The 25,674-nt window shown below is 36.2% G+C and overlaps 1 protein-coding gene across 6 annotated transcripts in view; it reads left to right on the forward strand.

Moving 5' to 3' along the window:
- Window positions 1-25,674, forward strand: part of ARL15 (ADP ribosylation factor like GTPase 15) — a 223,726-nt gene that overhangs the window by 170,672 nt on the left and 27,380 nt on the right. The window contains exon 6 of one of the 6 annotated variants that reach the window (XM_042875452.1): window positions 15,318-15,391. The exons of the other annotated variants lie outside the window; for them this stretch is intronic. Within the exon in view, the coding sequence (XP_042731386.1) occupies window positions 15,318-15,350 (33 nt within the window). The 3' untranslated portion in view covers window positions 15,351-15,391. Of the gene's footprint in view, window positions 1-15,317; window positions 15,392-25,674 lie in introns of those variants that run through there. 6 annotated transcript variants of the gene reach the window in all.

Raw genomic sequence — 25,674 nt, forward strand, 5'->3', positions numbered from 1 at the left:
CCTGTAGTAAGACAATATTAAAAATGAAATAAAATTATTCATGTAGTAATTGAAATGCTACTCTTTGAAAGCAAAACTAGCTTTTTTTTTTTTTTTTTTCCTTCCAAACCAATTGGGAATGGAAATTTTTTGGCAGAGACTACTACAATCTAAATTCTTGAAGTAAATTTTATTAAATTTCAAAATAATGGAAAGAAGACTGAAGTACTTCTAGAGCTTGATTTAGTATATTGAGCTTTTTTGTATTCCTACAGTTGTACACTAAATAAGACATAATGATTATCATAAAAATATATTCAATGATTGTCATAATTTTGCTGTCTTTTTGAACCCAAAAATGAGCCTGTGTGACTGAAAATTTAATTACAGGAAGCTTCTTAATGGAGTTACCAGATTGTGTATAGAAGCTCATTTTAATCAGTTGATGAGTAGAAGACAGAAAAAAAAAAAAAAAAAAAAAAAAAGTTTAAAACTTTTTTTTCCCTCTGTAATCCTTTACGGTTAGTACAGAGAGGAAGTTGCGATTTAGATGTTTTAAGGGATTGTGGTTCTAGGGTACTAAAACAGTTATGAATTTTAATGATTTCTCTGTTCCCAAAATGAAATTCTTCAGGGTCTAGAAAATCACAGGAAGATCTGTTGTTTTGCTTTTTCTTCGAATTTTGTTGCAGAAACATGGTGGGGAACTCTTGATTTAAAAAGTATGGAAGGAATCATTGTTCCTTTATTATTATCATTATGTTTTAAAATAAATATTTCCTCATTTTTAAAAATAGTTTCCTAAGAAAACAAAGCTCATATTATCATGCTTTTTTACATGTATGCCTACCTGTATTTCCTACTAGCAATAACTTCTAAATATTGCCCACTTTCCACATCTCTGATTGCTCTCCTGAAAAATGTGACACCTGCTACAAGTTGTCTAAATTTACCAAGGACCCTGATAACGCCATGACTGGCATATGAGGAAGCACAGGTTTACTCCATGCTAACAAATCGGTGAGGGTAAATCTGTATTTTACAGATATCCAAGTTTTTCTCATTCGGCTGCTTATGAACCCACTTGTTTCTTACAAAGCATATGGATTTAATTTATTTCTTTTCCAAGTTGGGAAAGGTTATTGTTTTCAAAACCAGTTCTTGTATGACTTTGTCTTGGTCCAGGCTGGATTCTTAAGATGTTGAGTTGTAAGATGACTGATAGAATTCTCATGCCGTGTGCAAGCCAAGAGATCTGGCTCCTTATATATAGAATTTGTATTATTAACATACCCAGTTTTACTGTACAATGCTGGTTGAAAGTGTGGAAGCTTGCCTGATATTCATGACTGTATCACCTGTTCTTTGGTCTTTTGATTTCAAAAAGATAATCTAGATTTTCAGTTACCAATTTTAAGACATGTTGATATCTTGAGCATGATCCTGTGTTTTGTTCATTATGATGCAGTAGCTGTTGATATTTACACCCTCGTAAGTCCTGTTATTCATCCATACCTGCCTCAGAGTTTTAACTGAAAACTAGCAGAGGAGAGGTACATTTCTCCTTTCAATCACCTTTACCTTCCCCTTTTGTATCCAGTATACCACCCACATTGATTCTGAGGAATCTAAGGGAGCTCTGCCGCTCTCTGGTTATTCTACATAATTGCTACTTACTGTTTTTGTCTCCTTTTTGTAATGATTTTACCCCAGACGTTCTATTCTTCCATCTACATAAGGGTAATGTTTTCCATGTACCTTTGCCTGCCCAGAAAGACAGTGTACAGCAGGTTTGTAGAAGGGGAGCCCAGCATGCTGCCTCTGGCCTGAGGGCACTGCTTCTCTCCTTTGTGCTTTTATAACCTATATTTTGTGTTCTGTTTTGCTTTTTTTTTTTTCTACAGCCGCTGGACTTTCCTTAAAATCACTCATGTCATTATGTGGACACTATTTTGATCCACTACCTAAAATATAAAGAAATGATTGTTTGGAGTTGGTTTTCTAGTCTTCCCTAAAATAAGTTGTCTGTTTCTGAAAGAAAATATATATATATATATATATATATATATATATATATATATATATTTTAAAAGAGTGCATTTTTAGTTAAATATATATATATTTAATGCATTCTTTTTAAATGTTACGCACTGCTATTATCTGTTAATACAGTGGGACTTTTGAACCACATCTGGTAATGTTGTGAAACTTCCATTCACCACATTATCAAGTAGTAGTTCAATCCCCCTTTTTTTTGAAGTGGCATAACATGGAAATTAGTATTAACTGTGAGAAGTAACATTTCTTTTGTGCTACTTACAGGTGAAGTATTGCAAAGGGCTTATCAGGTACTCCTGGTTTTGTTTCCGTTCATTCCATTTGGAATTTCTTGATGCTAACATTTCCTCAACTTTATGAGTTATCAGTTTCTGTTCTAAGGAGGAGGGTAAATGCTTTCTATTAAAATTTTCCCATCTAACTGTGATTTTGAGGAAGTGATTTGGAGATGATGTTGTTCAGAGGGAAGTATGCTTTTTATTTTAAATGCTGGGCCTCCTACAGTTGAGACTTTGTCAAGTCTGTGCTGAGGACCTTGATCTCAGGCTTGTTCTGTTTTGTTTAGTTCTGTTAATTTTTCTGCCACAGCTACAGTGCCAATGTTTTGTCTAGTAGGAAGAGTGCTACAAGCTCCTGCATGGAAAAGTATGTCTTATTTTATTTATGCAGAGAGGTATTATGGATTGTTTCCTTCTTTATCTTCCATCTGCTGCTCACTCCCATTCTTTTTGGAGGTGCTTCTCTTCACCCCTTCCAAATATTTCCTTTTTTAGCAAACCCATCCTGCTGCTCTCTTTGTGTGTGTGTGTGTGTGTGTGTGACCCTGGCAAATCTTTGGTAGTTTGTTTAATGTTTTTGCCACTTAGACTTAAAAAAAAAAAAAAAAAAAAAAAAAGTTTGCATAGAAATGACCTAGAATTTTCAAAAATAAGTACACTGCTTTAGAAACCCAACCAATAGAAGTAAATTTATGCCTAATACCTTCTGCTGAAACTGTAAATATTTTTTTTATTTTCAAGAGTTACAAGAGTTTAGAAGAGTCCATGGAGGCAGGTGGGGACTGTCTTATATTCATTAAAAAAAGGCAATTTGCTCACACCTAAACTTATTTTTTAGATCTACAAAAATAATTGTAAAATCAGGTCTTTAGTCGTCTGGCTTTGTTTATTTAACTTTAAACTTTGTTTATTTTGAAGTTCGTTTTGAAGAAATACAATATAGAAAGAGTAAGTAATCTGCATGGCAGAATTACATGAGGTTTTTTTGCAGTGTTTTTTAGTACCTATGGGAATGTATTCACCAGAGCTGAAAGCATTTTTGCATGTTCTCTTTATTAGAGTAGATTTCTCTATGAGGCTTTCTAATTGATTGCAATCAGGCTTTAACTGTGATGCCAAAATGCTTAGTTTGAATGCTTTCAGGTCAGATGTGTATTCTGTCCTCACATGCTGGAATCATTCAGAAAGCACTGTGCTCAAGCACTTGAGATTCAGGTGGCCAGAATGGCAGGAAATTTTCAAATAACATACAAAAGTCAGTGCAAGACTTAGCTACTATCAGTTTAAAAATCTGAACTTCGTGATCTAACATCTTTTCAGGGATGCCTAAAAATCCTCTTTTGGAGAATACTGGTACATGGTAGGCCGGTGAGCTTTACAAGAACCAAATAACCCCAGTGCTGTATTACCACAGTCACCTTACTACACTATAGAAGTGCAGTATGTATCCACATTCACCAAATACTGCAGTTTGCCAAAAATGTATAAACTGGCCTGCAAAAAATGAACCCCAGATCATTAAGCAACAACTGAAAATAAATGGAATCTGAATGGATGTATAATATTACAGGAATTCCTTATTTTTAAGCTGTACTGTAAGCTTTTGATTGTTCAGATGTTTAAGATTAGCAGTCAAGAGTGCTTTACTACTCATAACAGTCCAACATGGACAGCTTTTTACCACTTACACTTCAGTTGTTGGCATATTATCTTTTCTAGCTTGCTAGGTCAGTGTCTACAATCACTAATAACTGCTTGAGAGAACTTCCTATTTCTTACAGAAAAGAAGGTATGTAAACATGGCTGGCTAGTCTAGGCCAATCACTGGTTAGTTTGCATCCCATGAGACCTTCCTGTTAAATTTGTGTGGCAGAAACTTCTGCTGAAAGACTGCATGAGTAAAATCTCAAATTACTACTTTCTGGATACGCTGCTGAGTGACTGACAGGAAAAGGCAAACAATGCCAAGAAGAGAAAAGTAAAAAAAAAAAAAAAGAAAAAAAAGAAAAAAAAAACCAACAACCCAACACTCCACAGACTACCATTTTCTTTTGTCCATGTGCCTTCAATTAGGTTTAGACAAGCTGAAACATCATTTATTTGCTCTCAATTCTCTTTCTTAGCAAGGCAAACAGGGGTAAGAAGAATTACTAAGTTGGAAGACTGTTAAACCATGCATGATGCAACTTACCCTTTACTGATTGAAAGGGTTTAGTTTAAAAATTAATTCCTTTCACATTGTGGAAAAATGATTTAAATGAGCAGAACGCTCCCTCTGTTCTCTCAAAATGTCATCACGTAAGTTAGCCAGGTGTAGTCAATGGTGATTGTCCAAAAGTCAAGACCAGGCAGGTGCTGCGGGTAGCTTTTTTGTTTACTTTTTCTGTGGAAACTGGGGCAAATCACTTCAAGCAATAAAAGAATTTGCACTGATTCCTTCAAACAGTTGCTGCATAAAACATTGGAAAAAAATGTAGAAATCAAAGTTGTCAGAGAAGGTCAAAAACATCTCACCATACTTCAGAGCAAAAATATTGACAGCTAAGACATGGCACAAACAGACCTTGAAGAGATTTCTTCTGAATAATTCTCTCTTCCGAGAGGAGTTAAATCGTCAGTGTAGTTGTCCTTCTGTTTTCAAAACAGTTCATTATTGTGCTGGTGGATTAAAAGTCACACCCAAACAAATGATAGAGTTAGACAAATAGCTGCTCTTTCCAGGAAGTGAAGTTGATTATCCAGTTATCCTATAGTGGCTGTGTTATAGCTGTGAAATCTTAGAAGATTTTTCCCCAAAGCCCTATTAATTCCTCTCTCATTCTTTCCTGATAAGTTATCAAAAAGAAATGGAAATAACCAAGAAATGGAAATAACCAAGAAAGGTCTGCTTGATAACTAGCTGCTTGGAAACCAGTAGAGTTTCAGAAGCAGCACTGTAGAATTTGTTGTTTAATGTTATGTCAAACGCCATGGTTTATTGCTGTGGGAGCTACAAAGTAGCTATAAAACAGTAGCTGAACAGAGAGCTCCACAGCTCAGGAATTCCTAGAATTTTAGAAGCTGAACTAAGTACAGGAATTTAAAATTGGTGTGAATGCCCGTGTTAGGTTAGAGAATCTGCAGTTGCAGAACTGTGCCAACCATTACATTCATGAAAGGATACACAAACTATTCCCATCCTGTAGCTTTTTTCTTTTTTTTTAAAGTTACATTATAATACAGAGGTCAGGTAACACAACTGGGAGTTCCTAAGGGATGTCTAATTGCTTGTCATGGCAACTTGGAGATCTAGGCTTAAAACAAGCAAGCTTTTGTTTCTGAAGCTGACTTTGTTAGGAAATGTGAGATCATAAAGCTTCCCCATATCATGAGCTGCTGTGCTTCCTTTCCTAGTATGTCCAAATCTGACATCCTGCTCTTTTTTTTTTTTTTTGCTCAATTACGTCACGTCATTAACATATTACTAAATGATGTAATTGGAGAGAACTTCACTACCCAGAATAGCAATCATCAAGTACATTGCATGACATTATTTCATTGCATATAATGACATTTTAGGATTAGTTATATTAGACAAAGTTAACTTCTTCCATTAAAGAATAATATGGATTGTGATATTCTATTAATTTTACAGTTGGAGCATATAACCTATATATAAGTTAATATATATTAAGATATATATTAAGACACGTATAGTATGTGTCTTAAATGAATTGAGAACTTCCACTCAACGCCTTGTCTGCAATTTCAGGAGCCATCTGTTTCCATTGGCTATAACAAACTTTATTCTGCAGCAGTAATCAAGATAATGACAGATGATACAATACCAGAACTAAAAGAAATACACAGTTGGTTACAAGTAGGAAAATGTGTTGTAAGTGTGCCTTGAAGTGCAGTGTAACTGAGCTACAGCTTGAGCAGGTCCCATAAGCCTAGGGTGAACCTGACAGTAACTTCTGTGTAGAGACAGGAGTAGGACTCTGTGATCCTTATGGTTCCCTTCCAGCTCTGGGTATTGTATGATTCTGAAGTGGGCCTTAAGCTATGTCTGTGAAGTGACAGAAATAAGAGAAAGGCTTCACTCCTGGAAGTATCTTTCCAGCTTTTTGCTTTTCTGTGAAGCTTGTGTTTCTGAGGAATTATGCTATGTAAAGAGGTGTCTGCATCAGTATTTTTCCTTTCTGCTTAATTTCTTTGCTTTTATAGACTTAAACCAGGCCCTTTATATTGCTTTAATGTATTTTTTGCATGTATTAAAACACACCCACACATGCATCAGTTCAACATTCCAGCAAGGCAGCTGATTTTAAAAAAATGTTGTTAAACAAGTTGAAACTGGTTGGCACATATCTGAAGAAAGAAATCAAATAAAACTGGCAACTAAATAGAAAGGGAAGTTGATATTGGCACTTCATCACAGAGGTCTCTAGGTAACATATGCAAAAGCCCTTAAAATGTAATTCTACTTTGAAAAGTGACTATGTAAAAATGTCACCTTACTCAACAGATGTATTCCTTGTATGTACTCAGTGTTGCATCTGCTTACTCTCATTATAAAATATGTAGGTTTTCTTTGATTGCTTTTCCTGTTACCTCTACAGGATCAACAAAAACCTAACTTGCATTTTGACATTTGTACTACTAAAGTCAATCACCTGACAATTTACTGTGGGTCTTTGATATTAAAGAATTTCTCTGACAAATTCACAGAAAGAAAAGATCATGCTAAAGTCCTCAAATTCCACCCTCAGTTGTAATTATTGGTACCTCAGATTTCCTTTTCTTTTGTTGGTAATACTCAGACCAAGGTTTTAGCTTCATTTCTTCAGGATATAGCACAGAGAATTAATTCTTTCAATTTTGGACCATGGTTGAAAATGGAATAAATTAGATCTAGATGGCATGGTGTAGAAACAAGGACCCTCTCAACTACTTATAGAATTACCTTATACAGCAAGAAAATACTTTGAAGTACAACATGTAGAGCGCTTAAATTACACGCATGGTTATTGGTTGGGTTTTTTAATTGCTTTATAGTCAGAGTAAGTCTTCAGTCTAAGTCTTCATTCTCTGAATTTAGTGTTGTTTGGAATATTTTTTAATTACTAATTATCATTTTGCTGAATTAATTTTGTCAGGGTATTTTATTTTTTTTTTAAATATCGTTTACCATGACAGACACTTCTTTAGGCATGTTGGAAATACGGGTATGTTTGATCACTTCTTACACTCCTAAATTGATCTTGCCATTGCATGGATATTCATTTGTGAATCCACTTAACCTGTCTGTGTGCTTACTTAAGTTTATTACCCTTATACTAGATGTAAAGTAGCACTGAAACATGCAAATAAATGGAAGGTATCGAGCTATGTAGTCAGTGCTCTTAAAATCTAATTATCAACGCTATTTGTAAGTGTGATTGTCTGTCTTCCAGTATACCTTTGTTTTTATTGCAACTTGTCTCTCTTTTAACTGTCCTTACCTCACAGTGCTTCCCCTATAAAGTGCACGAAACAACATAAAATATGTCCAGAACTGTCTTTGATTGAATTAAAAAAAAAAAAAAAAAAAAAGACAAAGGAATGAAGAATTTCTTACTGGATATGATATTTTGACAAGTGCTTACTTTAATACTTGATTTTATAGTAATTCAAAAGTACCAACATTATTATTTTCAGCTAGGAAATCCAGTAGTTTTGAGTTAGTAGGTAGGGGTGGCATGACATTGGGTGGCAACATTGCATCTTACAACTTGTAAAGTTCTGATCTGAGAAGTTGTACCTTATGTACACCTCAGCACCTCAAGTGCTGGTGTGATCAGATAAGCCTTGCACTTTGATGAAATTGAGGAGCACAGCAGTGAAGCAGTTGTATGCCTAGTACAGGATGTTACCGTGGCACCCTTACTTTTTTAATTTTAGTTATGTTCTTATAGTTAACAATTGATAGGAGCCAGCACTTTGGTTCATGGAGGGAAACCACATACATGTGAAACACTTTTACTAGATACATTTTTTGTCCTGTTTCATGTCTGGGAAGGTTTCCTGGGTGCTGTTTGTGTACTGAAAGAAACCCCTACGTGCTCATTTCTTTCTTTTCTCCACTTCTGAAACAGTAGCTGTTTGTGAAACCAAACAGCAATTGTTAAGGGTCAGGCAAAGAACGTTGGTATAAAGAAATGAATTATTCATATAGGCAGACCAAATTTTAAATATGTTTTCTGACCTGGCTTTCAGTTTATGTGATGTAGAGAATATACCAGGGAATTGACGGGCATGATGTTTTTTTTTTTTTAAACAAAAAACTAAATCTGGTGAAAATGTCTTAATCTGGTACCTGTCACCATGGCAACTTAAAATATGGCTGTGTATGTATTTGTACTATATGCTGGCATGAAATGCTAGCATTAGCAAAAGTATGTTAAATTACTTCACTTTCATCTTCCCTGCCGCTTACCTTCCAGCCTTCCCATGCTTAGCACTTCTGAATAGTATCTGATTGTACATCTAAGAAACAGAAGTGTTGCACGTATCTTACAGCAGCAGTTTTCTGAATCCTAGGGGGATGTGGTCCACAAACTACCATTTGCAGATGTGTTGTGCAGATTGTCAAATCAGATGATATGATAATCTCTCTGAATCTTAAGTCTCTTGTCTGCAGTCTTACTAAATACATCAACTAGGTTTTTTTTTAAGTATTCTATTCAGTAATGCAGAAAATCTGACATGAAAGTCTTTGACATACTGGACTTTCACTGGTCTCGAAATGAAAATGTCACACATGGTTTTGGGGAGATTTTTTTTCATTGTAATGTGGGATCTGTCATGGCTATGCCAGAAATCTGTTGATACAGTTTCTGTTGCCAGTGCTTTGAATCAGGAAAGGGAAAAAACTCAAAATAAAAACATATGTCATAGAATTTAGGATTTACATTTAAATGCCAGCTTCCCATTATGTCCATATAGACTTTATCTGTCTGTAGAGAAAAATCGACACTCACCACCTTTAGTTATTGTGATGTGATATTTTTCAAACAAGATACAATCTTAGTAAAATGAAGTGGCATTTTCTACTTCTCATGTCCACTTTAGAGCCTCAGAAGGACACTTACCAAAACAGTTCCCTGTGAGGATGGAGAGTGATGATTATGTTCTTTCTATTCATTATAAATGCAGCATACTGTTTTTCCAGCTACTTTCAGCTCTTCAGAAATAGCCAAAACTGATAGCAGTTAGTTTTCTTAAGAAGAACAAGACTAATTCTAATAATAATTACTGCTGACCATTTTCTTCTGGTTAAATGTTAGGAAACTGTTTTCTTGTTTATACTGCTGCTTTGCAGAGAAATTGGGTTGAGGAGAAAGTGTACTGTATTGTATCTAAACTATACAGAAAAACCTACAAAGGTTTAAAGTAATTTCCAAGTTGTTAAGTTGGAAAATACCATTAGATGCTGAAAATCATAGTATGTTGTACTCTGTGGCTGCTAAAAATGTGCATTATTCTGAACTATTTGTCTTTTTTTCACTGCTAGGCTTGATGATATAATTTTTTGCTCCTTCTGGCTTCTATTATATTCACCATCATAATCAGGAATAGCTAGTTATCATTCAGGAGTAATGCCAAAAGCGTCTGGAGAAAAGCAGTTATCCATTTTGGTTCTATCTTTATTTCCATGTGGTAGAGAGCCCAAGTGATAAACTTACAAGTATACTTGGCAATTTTTCATCAGATGAGTTCAGATGCCTTAAAAATATATGAAAATCATCTGAAGTAAATAAAGTTTTGAATCTCAAAAAGTAGCCACTGGGAGTCACCCTGTAATTCAAAAGAAATTCGAAGTGTGGTATTAATATTCACATCTACAAGGACTTGCAATGTTTTATGTCTCGAAACTGCTTTTGATTTTATATTAAAGACAGGCAAGTTCTTTCAATGTCTAAGTATGCATTGATACTTCTGTACCTGCAGCTTCCTTCTTTTGCTTTATTCCCAGCTGGTTCCTTTGGAAACTTGACATCTCATTGCCAGCTGAGTTCTTAACAAACATGGCTCCTTGCTCATCCTTGCTAAACTACCGTCATAGTACTGGAGACAAGAGATATTAGGTTTTATACTTCTTGATCACTTAGGCAATCTCCTAAATTGAGATTATAATAAATAAATTGGTCCTTCCTTCCTTCCTTCCTTCCTTCCTTCCTTCCTTCCTTCCTTCCTTCCTTCCTTCCTTCCTTCCTTCCTTCCGTCCTTCCTTCCTTCCTTCCTTCCTTCCTTCCTTCCTTCCTTCCTTCCTTCCTTCCTTCCTTCCTTTTTTTCCTCTCTCTAGAACCAGGCAACAAATTTCATATTTGTCATGTATTACATGGGTTAACTTTTAGAGAGGGGTTAGGAGTACTGTTAAAGTTTCACTTCACAACTTTGCATTTGAAAGTCACACTCTTCTTTTGGAAGCTCCTATTCTTAGGAAGGGATGTGCTATTACATTTATACTTAGTGAACTGAAATGCTATTGGACATGGGCTTGTTTTCTAGTATGGTAGTGGTATGTGTTCCTTCTAACAGTGTTTGAATTTAAATGATTATTCGTTATAGTTTGATATAAATGTTGTGCCTGCCTGCTACTTTCAGCTCTGTTTCATGTTCCTAATTATCACAAAAATATATTAAAAATTTACATTGAGTTTTGTAGTCCGTATTTTGTTGACTGATTTATTTGTACTTCTGCAGTGAGACCTCAAACTTTTACTTAGTTTTTCTTCTCATCAAATTCTTTACAATTCAGATACCTTTGCACTTTTCTAAAATTGGATTGTGTGATGCTTTCATACAGAAGTGAAACTTAGATTTTTGCATGCTTCTACTTGATGTCCTGTCTTTATGTTCATTGCAAGCTTTTTGGTTTTGTTTGTTCATTATGTGTGAGTCTAGGTGTTTTTGTTTAATTTATTTTTTAAGCTGACTGTACACAAAGACTGACCCTGTGAAAGAGGTGAACTTCTGGAAATTTGAGGATAATATTGAGGATAATAAAAAATGAAGATAATTGAGAATGAAACTTGAGAGCTCATTTTTCTATATATGCTTAGATGTCACCATTTATTGATTGAGTGTAAATGATTTAAGTTTTCTTATACATTTCAGTTGATCTTGTTTGGAAATTGCACAGATTTACACCTTTGCCTTTATTATTGGAGCCAGGATTTTTGCAGAATATTTTAAAAAATATTCTCTCCACCCTGTTTGCCTCACTAGAAGAATTTTTATTTTGGATACAGTATTGGACTGAAGTTGAACATTTTTTCTTAACAGACATGGGATGTGTCTTGTTAAGTTTTATTTGCTGGTAGGGTCTGAATTTTTAGCTGAAAAAGTTAATAAGTAGAACATGTGTAATGTAAAGAGGAAATAACTCAATGCGGAGGCCCAAGAAAGAAGAAAGAGATGACTAAAACTGAAGGAGGGAGGATTGTGCAATTAACATGTGGTAAGCTTGTACTTTTAAGTAAGTAGAAATAACAATGTCATGAAAGTGAGTAATCCCTTTACAGGCTGTCCAAGAGATGTTGACAATATGAGGAGATAACGGAAGAGTGGGAAGGATCAAATAGAAAGAATAATCTGGAAGAAAAAAATGATGGGCTCTCTGGGACATGTAAAGATAGATTTTAAATCTGGTAAATGTAATTGGGAAGAATGAAAATGTAGATGAAAAAGAAGTCCTAACTTGTGGGAAGCTGAGGGGAAAAGGATAGAAAGAGATCTGGCAGATATCATCAAAAGGATAAAACAGGCAGAAGGAAAACTGATTATAAACTTGATTGATGTTTTACTGCTTAGTAATGAAAGGAGAGACTTGTAGAAGGGTATCTGGCTTCGGAGATTCACAAATTCTAGAAAATAAACTTTCTAACTGTTCATAAGTATAGCTAGGGAAACAGGATAGAAACAAATGAGATGAGCAGTGCTCAGATGCTGCATGAACAGTGAGAAGATGAGACAGACTCTTGAAGTGTTCCAGAAGGTACAGAATTGTAATGGGCTTGAGTCTTACAGTTGATGTGAGGATTATCTGAGGCTTTTCCTTAGCTAAACTGTGACCACTGTTACATCCCTCTGTGGGTTCTCCAGTTTCTAATGAGGACTGAATCTGGACTGCATTCTTTTAGAGAGTGGATCCATTAGCGGGATTACAGTCCTCTGCACACTTTCATTTTCATAAAAGTTGGAAGTTTAATGTAGTGGAGGTATGACTCCTTTGCCAAATTACTAGGAGGGTAGAGTCAGACAGATCAAGTCTCTTTTCTGTTGGAGAGAGATGGAGACAACTAATTTGCCTTAGATCTTATCACAGAATCTTTTTTAAGTGTTAAGGGACTGGCATTTCAAAGTAACTATTGGTTGATGTAAATTGTGAAATGAAGCCGTGAGAATGTTGGATTGTACACCTTAAGCCACAAGTACACAACCTGAGTGTTTTCTCTGTTAGGAAATGGAAAAATAAGTGAAGTTTTTTAAGGCCTATGGTGAGAAGGTATGTTTTGACTGAGAAAGGAAAAATGTACGATACTGGGTGTTACTCAACCACCATGTTATTAGCCATCAAGGTTAAATGGCCGTTTATGTTCAGGCAACAGACAAGTCACTCTAGAAAACATACACATTGTAAAATTGCCAGGTATGATTGTGCACTGAAAAATAAAGAGGAAGCACGCAAATATTTTCTACTCTTGTATCATGGGGTCATGCACCCATAATAAACAAAAAATATGATGCAGGGGAGAAAGAGAGGAAGGAAGAAGTGCATATTTCATTGTCATGGTGATATAATTAACATTATGGAAAGACATAAAATATGCCTTGTAAGTGAAGTCAAAGATGAAAAAAAAAAAAAACAATTAAAAAAACCCTTAATTGTTGGCAAAACAGATGTATGCTTATTGTAAGTATGGCAGTCAGGTAATTCTTGGATGGAATAAAAGGCAATTAAAACAAGTAGAACAGGAAATACCTTACAAAGACAAACTAGAAAGCAGTGTGAATAACTGCTCATGTAAAGCTCCAGGAGCAAAAATTTGGACAGCATACTTTGAGCTAGTGCAGGATTGCATTCTTAGTTCAATGGTCTAGACAGCTGGAGGCCATCCTAGACATCAGCCAATTAAACAAATTAAGTATGAGACATAGGATGCAAAGATTACAGTTAATTATGAAAAGAAATGTATGAAGCAGATTGTCTTGACAGAACTTCATTGCGTCTCATTCGTCGAGCCTTGTAACACGGTTGTTACTTCCAGCAAGCCATTCTGTGTTTTTTTTGCTTAAATGACACATCTTGTTTGATCTGTCATCTGACAGATACAGGCTGCCCTTCTCAAGTGTCTGGAAAGCAGCTACTACATTGAAGGTGTGAAGCGGATGTGTAAATATTGGTTAGCAGTGTGCAGAATAGAATCCAACCTTGCACAGCTAGTTTGTGTATTACTCTAGAAATGCACAGGTTTGTTTTCCTTCCAAGGAACTCTCCTTGAGAAAATCTGCAAGGTGTATTTTCAGCAGTTTTGCTAATTGCATAGGTGAGGCATCTCAGCAGAGGCTGAGATAGCACATTAAGTTCTACATCTATCCAGAACAAGGATATTGAGACTAGAGTAACTTAAGAAGAAGCAAGGGATCACAAAATAATATCCCAAAGCAATCACTTTAAATATTCTAGAAAGTTGCATATTAGTGTTCTTGATCAGATGTGGCAGCATCTTAAGATCTCACCCTATCATACAATACTTTGTATAGACAGGATTGTAAAGGATACCTTCAATTTTCCTGGAGTTTTTATTTTCACATCAAGGACTTTTATTGTAAGTCTGAACAGTCTATTCTAATTGTAAGTTTAATTTACAATATAATGTGGTATTGTCATTTAAATGAATTATAACAATTGGGGATTAATGTTAGATGAAATGGAATTTTAAGGGTAAGAATCTAACTGGATGTAATTCAAACGTTTAAAAGGAAAAGTTAATTAGGGACAACCAACGTGAATTTGTGTGAAGGTCAGCCTGCTTAGGGTGGCAAGATAGCAAACAAAGAAAATTGAGTAGTTGTTTATTTTGACTTCCAAAAAGAATGTTAGAAATTAATCACATCCAATACCTTTGGCTAAGGTTAGAAATTTTGTTGCCAATGTAATACAGTTTGTGAAAAAGAAAAGAAAAAAAAAAAAGAACTGGCTTGATGTGCTAAGCAAATCATAGCAATAGAATATAACAATTATTTTAATAGTCAGAAATTACTAGTGCTTACTGTAGGGAACGATTATGGGTCATCTAACTTATAAACATACAAAAGTTTCCATTATTGCATCACTGTGCTTATGAATTCAGGAAATGAAAACGATATGATTTATAAAGTAAAGTTACTTGGCTGTGCCGTACTTCTTGTGTTTGTTACAGTGTTCGAACAGCCTTTTAGTACTTTTGGTTCAGTGGACAAATCTGATTTCAGCTGTTCCTTTCCTGCAAAACACTCCCCCAGGGAGTTTGAAGAAGTTCTTTTCTCTTAGGGGAACTCTCCTGGCACTTGAAATCCATCAGGAATAGAGAGCTACAGGCTTGTTGCTGTCAGAATCCTATCAACATGAGCTTTTTTCTTTTGAGATGGTCTGAGCAGTCTGTCACTGTATTTTTGAGGGCTGGTTGATGCACAAAAGTAAGTTGTCTGGCAGAAGCTCAGTCAAAAGAAAAGAAAGAAAATAATGGTTCTAGTTTAAGGAAAACGACCAGAAAATTTGGTGAAGTATTCATGAGCTAAGAATTTTGCTAGATTCCTAAAAGTTGGCAATGATCAAGTAGCAGCAATGGCCAAAAAAACATTTTTCCATCTGTATTTTTGTAGGAGACTGAGAGCTGAGCACTGTTTAGTGCGAACCTCTTTTGTCTGCTTGTAGTTAGATATTTGAATTATGCATTGTACTGATCTGAATTTTAATCCCTTTTTTAACCATAGCTGGAAGGAACATGGGGTAGCCTGACTATATAACTGGCCGCATCTCCAACAATGCTTTTCATTTAATTCAGCAGGCGAGTTTTTCTTGATATTGCGCGACTCTGCAAACTGAGGTGTGAAAAAAAAAAAAATCAACAAATATCCTGAGATTCTAGGTATAATCATAAGTTAATAATGCTGTTGGTGTTTTTGCAGTAGTATTTAAAATATTGTCTTTGGCCTGGAGAATACCTCAAGGCTTGGAACTTGTCTAGGCAGTTAGTTCTAGCAGTAAGCAACAGGAGAGCTTGAACAAAAGATCTGAGCTTAAAGAAGAGTAGTTACTGGCAGTGTTCCATCAGTGTTGCACTTCAGTTTTCTCATTGTCCCTATTTTTATCTTCATGAATTGATTACTGGATGAGAAAAACTAGCAGAGATGATGTGGACCTCAGCTTTAATTTTTCCACAATCGAACTGAGAAGTGTACACCGTTAACAATACTGAGTCTGCCTTCATATCAGATCTGGCGAAAATTTCTACAGGTTAAAAGTATTAATAGATATTTGCTCACAGTCATGTTCTGTTATAAATTTATTTTGCAAATATGAATGAGCTTAGCTTTAGTCCAGAAAGCAGAAAAACAGTCTGTACTGCGATTTTGTGACCTGCTGAGAACTCTACGAATTGAACTGCAGCTTCAATCTTATTATTAAAATGTAAAATTAGTATTGGAAACTCACCTAATAATAATAAGCTTTTGAACTCTCATGTGAATGTCATTCTTTAGTTCAAACCAAAAATAATGTCCATTAACAGACACATCTTTCAGAAAGGATGAAACAGTAATCATTTAAAAATATAGTCTCTTGCTCTGTTAGGGCTGAAACCATCTATGACTTCGAAGGAAATTATCAAAAATAATGACCCATATCTGTAAATATTCCCAGTTTATGAGAACAGTTGACATTGCACTCCCCTGATGGAAGATCTGGGACTGAAAGAGGTGTGTAACTGTTGATAAATCCTTACAAAACCCATAGTATGTGTTGCCCAAGTCTTGTACTCACACACTGGGGTATGTTCTGGAAGTCTTTGAGTTACAGAACATTATTTTGCCCTTGTGTCAATGGAGAGCACTGACTTTAGGCTCCAAAAAGATATGTGCATAAGAAAAGCTAAACTGGTCAGCCTTGGTGGTAGTATGTCGCCAAGTGTACTACAAATTTGCTAGTAGTAAAGAAGAATTGAAGATTTAGCGAACAAGAAACAGTTCAACTGTATTATGTCAAGTGATCTGCATATCTAGGCCGGTGTAGAGAAATTGCAGCTTCATTAGACATTCATTATGTAAAGGCTTGCGGCATAAAGCAAAAGAGCTGTAAGGTGTGGTTAAGTTACACTTGAAGGGTACTGGACTGGTAATGGTGGTGTTTAATCTGCCAAATGCTCATAGTCAAATAGAATTTTGCTTATTGCTTCGACTTGGCAATAAATTAAATATTGAGATCAACAACTTGTTACTACTTATCTCTCTCCTGAGCAGCTAAGTGACAAGCAGACATCGCTTCTGGGTGAGAGTGGGAGGATGGAAAATAGCTCACTGTTGCAGTATGTGGAAAAGGAATCTGAAATAAATTTGGAGGTCTACTGTACGCCAGCAACACATTTCTTTTTCCTTCAGCAGAGAGATTAGTTAGAAAATGAAGAATATATCTGAAGCTTATAATTTCACTTGATAGGTAATCGTGGTAAGATGAAACATGGCACAGGGAAAGTGAGGTACGGTTTGTAACTTTGGCATTTCTATCTTCTCTCTGATGCTTTAGCTTTGCCTTAGGACAGCAGATTTCCTTGGGCAAGATGACAGCAGGTCTTACTTTGAACACCAAAGCTTGCCACTGCCATTCATAATTGAGCTGAAGAAAGCATTGTCTTCGTAGGCCCATATACTTACTAGAGACTTTTGTCCCCATTTCTAACAGATCTTGATCCAGCTTTATAGAGTCAAGTGTTGGAGTAAACGATTTGAGATACAGTAAAATCCCTTGACATTAGGTAAGATAAGAAGCTGTCTCTTTCTTAGTCGAATAAAACATTGAGAAGTGACTGTACTGTCATCAGCAAGTATGTACATGGAAGATTTTGAATAGAAAAGGAATCTTCAAGTGATGGTGACGGTACTAATGACAGAAATAATTTCCCATGCTACAGTTAGGGCTTGGGAAAATATCAAATTGTGATGGAACTTACTACATGTTAGTTCATTCATGCTGGTAGCACATGCCTACGTAGCCTTCAGAAAACACAAAGTAATTTGAATGAGCTTAGTTCTCAGAGGATGTAAACTATCTTGAATTTGTCATGGGCCAGGATAACTGCATGAATTGTCGGCATGATGCATAGTAACTCTTTGTTCCACAGTAACTTGTTCCCATGTTGAAGCTTCTACAATTTTCGAAACTAGATGAGATAACTTGCTTGAAGTTTGGTACTAGTTCAATAAAAACTGAGATTTGTGCAGAAACTCAGTGGTTTGTATGTAACACACCTGAGTTTGTCAAAGCAATAATTGACGTAACTATCCTTTCTAGTTCAGTCACTTTTCCCGCAGAATGGATTTTAATGCTAAGTCTAGTTAGCATTCCAAGTGTTTAACTTCATTTTCATAGAATCATGGAATTGTTTGAGTCAGAGCAAACCTTCTAAGCACATCTAGTCCAGCTCCCCTGCAGTGAACAAGGACAGCTCCACCAGGTTGCTCAAACCTGATCCAGCCTGACACTGAATGTCTCCAAAAATGGGGCTTCCACCATCTCTTAGGGCAACCATTCCAGTGCCTCACCACCTTGATGGTAAAAAACTTCTTTACATCCTATCTAAATCTTCCCTTATTTAGCTTGAAACCATTTCCCCTTGTCCCATCACAACAGACTGTGCTAAAGAGTCTGTCCCCTTCTTTCCTACAGTCCCCCTTTAGATACTGAAAGGCTGCTCTCAGATCTCCCCACAGCCTTCTCTTCTCCAGGGTGCATGTCCCCAGCATTCTCAGCTTGTCTTCATAGGAGAGGTGTTCTGTCCCTTGGATCATTTTGCGGCCCGTCTTTGGACGCATTCCAACACGTCTGCATCTCTCCTGCACTGCATACTCCATGTCTGGATGCAGTACTCCAGGTGAGGCTTCATCAGAGCAGAGTAGAAGGGCAGGATCACCTCCCTCACCCTGCTTTTGATGCAGCCCAGGCTAAGGTTGGCTTCCTGGGTTTCTGGGCAAGACTGTTCAAGATTTGTAAACGCTTCACGTATATTTACATTATAAAGGCTCTCTCTGAATACTAATTATGTGCTAATATGTAATTATTAAGTACTAAATATGTCCCTTTTCAAACATAGAGGTAGATAACGGAAAAAAACCACCCAATTCTCTAATAAGAAATTAATTTCTCTGTAATTACATTTCCTACTGTTTTTAATTCTGAAGCAACACAAAATTTTAAATTGAAACTGAAACAGTATATCTTTCCTTAGAAAGATGCACACTGCCCTGTGTGCATCATTACTGAAATCATTTTACTTTGAAGCACAGAAAGAACACTTAATTTTTATTTACTCTTATGAAGAAAGGCCTTTGATTTCAGGGGAAAAAAAAAACCTGACAAATACGAAAATATGACTGTGATTTGGGCAAAGTTCCAGAGATGGGAGAGAGTGATGCTTTTATGTTGAGAGGGTCTTTGACTGCTGCATTTATTCCATTAATAGCTCCAGCATGGCTAATGTCATACTTTGAGCATTTGCCTCTGTCTGGCCTTTGTATAAACTGCAGGGGAAGATATTTTGATGTTCAGCTCTGCTGGGAAGTATGGTGGAAGAATATTCTGTTTCTTATTTCCCTGGATTGTGTGGGACACCATGGTAAATTTTGTTTTTTGACAGATGTATTTGTTCCAAATTTATTCATCCCAATTTGAATATTCTTCCCATGAAGAATATAATTGAACTAAAAGCATTGCAAGTGATATACACTCATGAAAACTTCTAATGTTTCTCATGAAAGGGCTGTAGTCAAATTGTTTGCACAGACTGACTTGAATAGTGCTGACCAATCTGAAGGAAGGGTAGAATCTACCGTTATATAGAAGGAGCACCTAACTGTAACCTCAGTAAAACCCCAGTGCTTTATGGTCAAACATGATCTTGTTCAATTCTTATTCAGTATATATCATGTATAGTTCTGCTTGCTGAACACAGATTTAATAAGAGAATGCTCTGTGGTTCCTACTGAGCTTTTTCCAGTCTTAATTTCTGCCAAATAGATGAGTGGAGAATGTCTACGGATTTAATGCTGAATAAAATCATAATGACTTGTAAATTAATTTTTTAAAAACAGGTGAAGAAAAAAATCTGTCAGCTAAAATTATTTTACATTATATACTTTAGTTGAAGTGACAGGATTCCATCTATGCACACTAATTTATGTGTACTGGAGGAGGATAAATCACAAGACTGGGAACTTACATGTCATTGGCTATGCCAGGATTTTGGAATGCTCTGCAGATGTTAGTATGAAAATATAGCCTACCTAACCTTGTCTTCCAAAAACAACGATAAATGAGATCACTGTGTAACTCAATGAACTTCAGTCTGATCTCATTGCATTGATACTTAGCCAAATGCTTCATGGTGATACAAAGGCTTTAGAAAGTGCATTGCTGAAACATGCCACTGTCTCTTCCTAGTACACGAGAAGCTATTCTGTTTAGCTGAAGACTAAACATTCAGCAGTTATTTATTATACCACACCACTTTCAGCAAAGGTGTATTTTTTCAAAAGTTTTAATAAATTTGTTCATAGTGCGCTGAATTTTCCAGGCTTTTGACGATTTGAGAAATGATATTTCAAAAATACGGGTCAAAATAAGTATGGTCTGTACACTACAGCCAGGGAAACAAAATGTCCATTCCCTTTTGCTGGGAATTGGATAACCAAGCAAAATGAATTCATCCCAAACAATTCACAGTAGCACAACAAGAGTTAGCTTGACAAAACTAATAAACAGTATTTTAAAACAGAGTACTCACTGATCCTGTATCCTCAGGGGTGCTCTTGAAAAATCAAGGTAGTCATTTCTAATGATTCCTAGGTGAGCTTTTAAAAATCAAAATTCTAGATTGTACAGGTATCATTTCATGATGCGTTTTGAAAAAAAAAAAAAAGTTCTGCAGGGAAAAACAACCTTGTAAATCACAAAACCTATGATGTTAAACTGTGCTGAAAAATCAATTGGGAATTAGAGGAACAAGTTGAACAGGAGCAGGAAAATACGCAAGGGAAGAAAGTTGGACTCTTAACACCGTTTTGAGCCCTTTATTGTTCCTGAACATCTCTGTCAGCCATGGATTTTCAGTCTTCTTAAATTTTTCTGCCGTTTTCTGTGCACCAGCCAAAACTAGAAAGAAATCAAAATGTGGGAGACGTACAGCCAAAGAATGCCATAAGCAAATCCATGCTATGGTCTGGCGATGATACCTCCAGCAGAGCAATACTTTTGGCCCACACCTGCTGCTTACAGAGATACTAAGATCACATGGGCTTCTTTTATACCTTAATGTTTCTAATCTCATTGATTCCCAAGTCTGTTGTTGGTGAAAACAGTGTAAGATTTAGTCTCACTTCATACATAATGCTTTACATAAACTCAGTTTACTTCTGTTATCCATCATATGAAAATAATCTCCCCATAAATAACCCAGAGCTGACTGCTAAGAAACCCACTAACAGTCTGTAAATTTAAAACATTTTGGTTTTTTTTTTTCTTTTTTCTTCTTATACCTTAAGTGAAGGGAAGAACAACCAGGAAGTTTGGGAGGTCTGAGGTTTGCTTTCTACAAAGGGTGTTTTGTGTAGTGGAGTTCCTCCACTTCGGTTTGTAGCTCAGCTGTGGATATATTTTGGTATCTCTGAGTGATGTTTGAATTATTTATGGCTGCTTACACTATTCTGAGTATCCTGCACTTAGTAATCCTCTGAAAGTCAAATCTAACAGCCCCCTATCTGGAGTACAAGGTTAAAGCACATGCTACTATTGTTTTTGAGCAGTGTAACAGTAATACAAGGCAGGATGGTATATGATAGAAACCTAAAAGCTGATGTGCTCATCATGCAACAGTCTGATTACTGGCGTTCTGTATCTGAGGAATGTTTCCTCATTGCCTGCAAAAATGTTCATGTCTAACAGCCTGAGCTGCGCCGCATCGCAGTATCAATTATTTTGTCTCAACATCACAGTCTTCCCATGAAGCTCAGGGACGTACAGCTCTTGATGCTTTTGGCCTACCTGTCCTGCTGTAATTTTTAAAATTTGTGTTGGTAGAAACCTGCAATTGGCTTCTACAGATCAATACTTACCTTCATGTTTTTTACTGTCTTATTTTTATTTCCTAACATCATGTGGTTGGCTTGTTTCCTTGCTTAAAAAGAACAAACCTTTAATGCCCTTCTGTTCTTTCAGGTTATATCTTATTTTTCCCTTTAAAATGTTGAAAACCAAAGTTCTGATTCGTCACTTTGTTTCATGGAACCAGTTTGTCCTTTGTGTGTGACAGGAGTGGAGTCCCAAGGTGTGTTTGTCAGTGTTCTTGGTTTGATTGCACTTTTGATTAAACGAATCGGTTAATGAAAACTTCTGTCATTTATTGTAATCTTCCTGTTCATAAATGATTGGATCTATAAATCTGATTTTATAAGGTTTGCTTTTAATTTGTATTTACATATAAATTTATACACTTACATTCAGGTACTACATAGGAAATTCTACTTTGTTATTTTTTTTTTAATGGGAGATGATGCATAATGTATTTCTGTCGTTGGAGTTGCCCGTATTCTAGGGTGCTCTTTCTCTGACTGAGACTTCTCCCGTGTTGCCATGAGCATCCTTCTTCCTGTGATCTTCTCAGACATTCCAGCATTGCTTCCTGTGTTTAGAGAAAATGAGAGATTCTTGGAGATTTGTCACTGTGGACTTGCATTTTTGCAAAGATGGCTTCTGATTACTGAACACACTCAAAAAACATTTCTAAAGACATTGCTTTGGAAGATGACTAACATCATATTTTATGAACAGTGGTACAATGTGGGTATTTTGATATGCAAAACAGGATAATCTACTCTTAATGAGGGGGTCTATTTCATGTCTTGTTTATTGGTCAAAATTTAGAGCAACTTTTTAAATTTTGTAACATTATTCCTAGTCTGTCTTCATTAATTTGTGTTTAGTTTCTCCAAAATTGTATTTGTATTCTTCACTGGATTTGTATAGGTTCAGTTCATATAAGAGAAATATCTCATGGAGTTGCTAGTAGTGAAACATGAGTACACAGAGTGACAGCGAGGTACCTGCACTTGTCTGAATAGTGGCTTCACTATCTGCTTGATGACTATTTTTACTTTTCAGCCACTGCATAAAATAGGTATGTATGATGCACAAGTTAAAATGGCATCCTGGTCAACGGTATACTGCATTAAAAAGACTGTGGCCAGCAGGTCAAAGGAGTTGATTATTCTCCTCTACTTTGCCCTGATGAGGCTGCATTTAGAATGTACTGTCCAGTTCTGGGCTCTTCACTTCAGAAAGGACATGGATCTACTAGAAGGAGTCCAGTAGAGGGCGATAAAGATGATAAAGGGCCCGGAGCATCTCCCATATGAGGAAAGGCTGAGTGGGTCTGTTCAGCCTGGGGAAAAGAAATCTGAGATGGGGACGGATTAATATTAATAAATATGTAAATGGAAGTGGGAGGCAAATGGATGTGGCCAGGCTCTTCTTGTTGGTGTGTAGCGACAGGACAAGGAGCAATGACCTAAAACTTGAACATAGGAAGATCCACACAAGCATATAGAAGAACTTCTTTATGGTAAGGGTGATGGAGCACTGGAACAACTTGCCCAGAGAGGTTGTGGAATCTCCTATGGAGACATTCAAGACCCGACTGAATACCTACCTGTGCAACCTATTGGAGGGAAGCTTTAGCAGGAGTTGGATTCAGTGATCTCCTGAGGTCCCTTCCAACCTGTGCAGTTCAGTGATTCTTTGTAACCCATAATCATGAACAGGTAGATAATTTCACCAAGTAAAACACAGAGTCTAAGAAACTTAGCTAGGAAAAATAAATAAATAAAACATTACAACATGCAGTCTTGTTTAACTAGATCGGTCTGATGCGTCTGTATTTGTTTTTAGATGTCTAATTTTCCTTCATTGAACTTCAGTCATTTGTGACATATTGTGTACTGTTTATGTAAGAGGAAACAGATGTGGTGAAAAACACTGAACAAATTGCTTCTCTCCAAAACTTGTTTTAAACATTTTTCCTAATAAAATGTTTGATAATTCCAGTTGCAAATATGAATAAAGAAATAACAGTAGGCACCATATACTCATTGTATCACATTTTTTGGCTGATGAAAGTGAAGCAAATGTATGTGGACTATCCTAAGTTGGCAATTTGTTAGAAATTTTACAAATATTCCAGGTGCCTTCTGTTATATGGTATATGATTATTTTGGTTATCTATAGATGTATGTAAATTGGTATTATTTATAATACAAGATTTGAATTGTAGGAGGGGGAGCATTTTCCATCTTAGATCCGTGAAAAGCTTTTTAATTTAGATAGATGTGAATTCTTGTATGAAGGATAAAAAATCCCATTCTCTAACCTAAAGTAATAGTTCATTCTTTGAATATGTAGATAAATGTTTATAAAATCATGTAGGAATATGCCTACTTTAGGTCCATTAATATTGTTTTTAAGAGGCAATTTTTCTCACCTTATATGCCTATCATTCTTCTGCCACATAATTGATTACAGATTCATCCTGATACCATGTCAGAAACAGATGATTGTTGACAGGTTATTTTTGCTGGTCAGTATTGCCACATTAAGAAGTGCCTTTCTGTTCCACAGGAATTCATTCTTCAGCTTTGGATTTTTTTTGAGAAATAGCTAAGTTGCTTTTTGGAACCTGTACTAAGGTTCTGCCCTGTGTACATGGCTTCCAGAAGTAGGCTGCACAGGATCTGGGTTGTACGTGGGAGAGAGGGCTTATGCTTCCAGCAAACTTCTGTCAGTCATGTTCTGTTTCCCTGCTAATCTTTTGCACCAACAGCAAATGGCTGTGACCAGTTAGAGTGAAGTTTTGTGTGGAACTGCATCTAGAGGGATTCTACATGTTCATGTTTTGTAGTTGTAGCTGTTGCTCATACATCATCAGTCGCTATCGTGCAGGATGGTGTGGTCTCCCTTTTAAGCATGCTATGGTTTGCATTCACTCTAAGCTGCATTCTTTTTCTCTTTGTAATAGATAACACTCATGTTAGTTGGATGCATAATTCCTGTTTTATTTTTAGGCTTTGTGTGGATTTATTTCAGCTGTAGGGTGATTTGACCATCTATGGAGATGTTGGTGTTTTGTGTGTGTGTGTGTGTGTGTTGTTGTTGTTTTTTGTTTTTTTTTTTTTCCCTGAATGATTTACAATCATATTCCCACAAAAATCTCAATTGGGAGAGATAAAATGATCCAAAACTGTATATATAAAGGAGTATCAGTGCTTTTTTTTTTTCTGTTTTCCATGCTTCAAACTATCTGTTTCCAAGAGCAACAGAACACTTTTGAACATAGCTTTCTGGATACTTGAAATTTGGTTTCAGATAGATACAGTGTTGAGGCAGCATACTGCTATAAAAGGTCACTGCATAGTTTTGGAATATCTCGTTGGTCATTTACTTGGAATAAAATAATCTCTAATTTCAGTTTTCTCATAAATCATAAAAATATATAATCATATCATAAAAATATTAAAACAAGGGATTTGTTGGTCCATTCTGAAGTTTAGTTAAGTAATTTATATTTAGGCATTTCAAAATGGCTTTACGTTTTAATGACGTTTGAGTCCCAGAACACTAAATTTTGCAAGGTCTCATCACCTCTGCAAACTGCTCAAGCATCTTAGGGCCACAAAGATGGTGAAGGGCCTGGAGCATCTCCACTATGAAGAAAGGTTAAGTGAACTGGGTCTGTTCAGCCTTGAGAAAAGAAGACTGAGAGGAGACCTGATCCAGGTCTATGAATATCTAAGGTGTGGGGGGCAGAGTTGTGAGGCCGGACTCTTTCAGCAATGTGTGGAGACAGGACAAGGGAAAATGGCCAGAACCTGCAGCATAGGAAGTTCTGCACAAATGTGTGCAAGAATTTCTTTACAGTGAGGTGACGGAGCACTGGAACAGGCTGCCCAGGGAGGTGGTGGAGTCTCCTTCTCTGGAGATGTTCAAGACCCGCCTGGACACCTGCTTGTGCGACCGGGAGTAAGGAACCTGCTT

Source organism: Lagopus leucura, unplaced genomic scaffold (genome assembly GCF_019238085.1).
Source record: "Lagopus leucura isolate 7727_CA_CO unplaced genomic scaffold, USGS_WTPT01 Super-Scaffold_100014, whole genome shotgun sequence".
In the NCBI taxonomy this organism is placed as follows: Eukaryota; Metazoa; Chordata; class Aves; order Galliformes; family Phasianidae; genus Lagopus; species Lagopus leucura.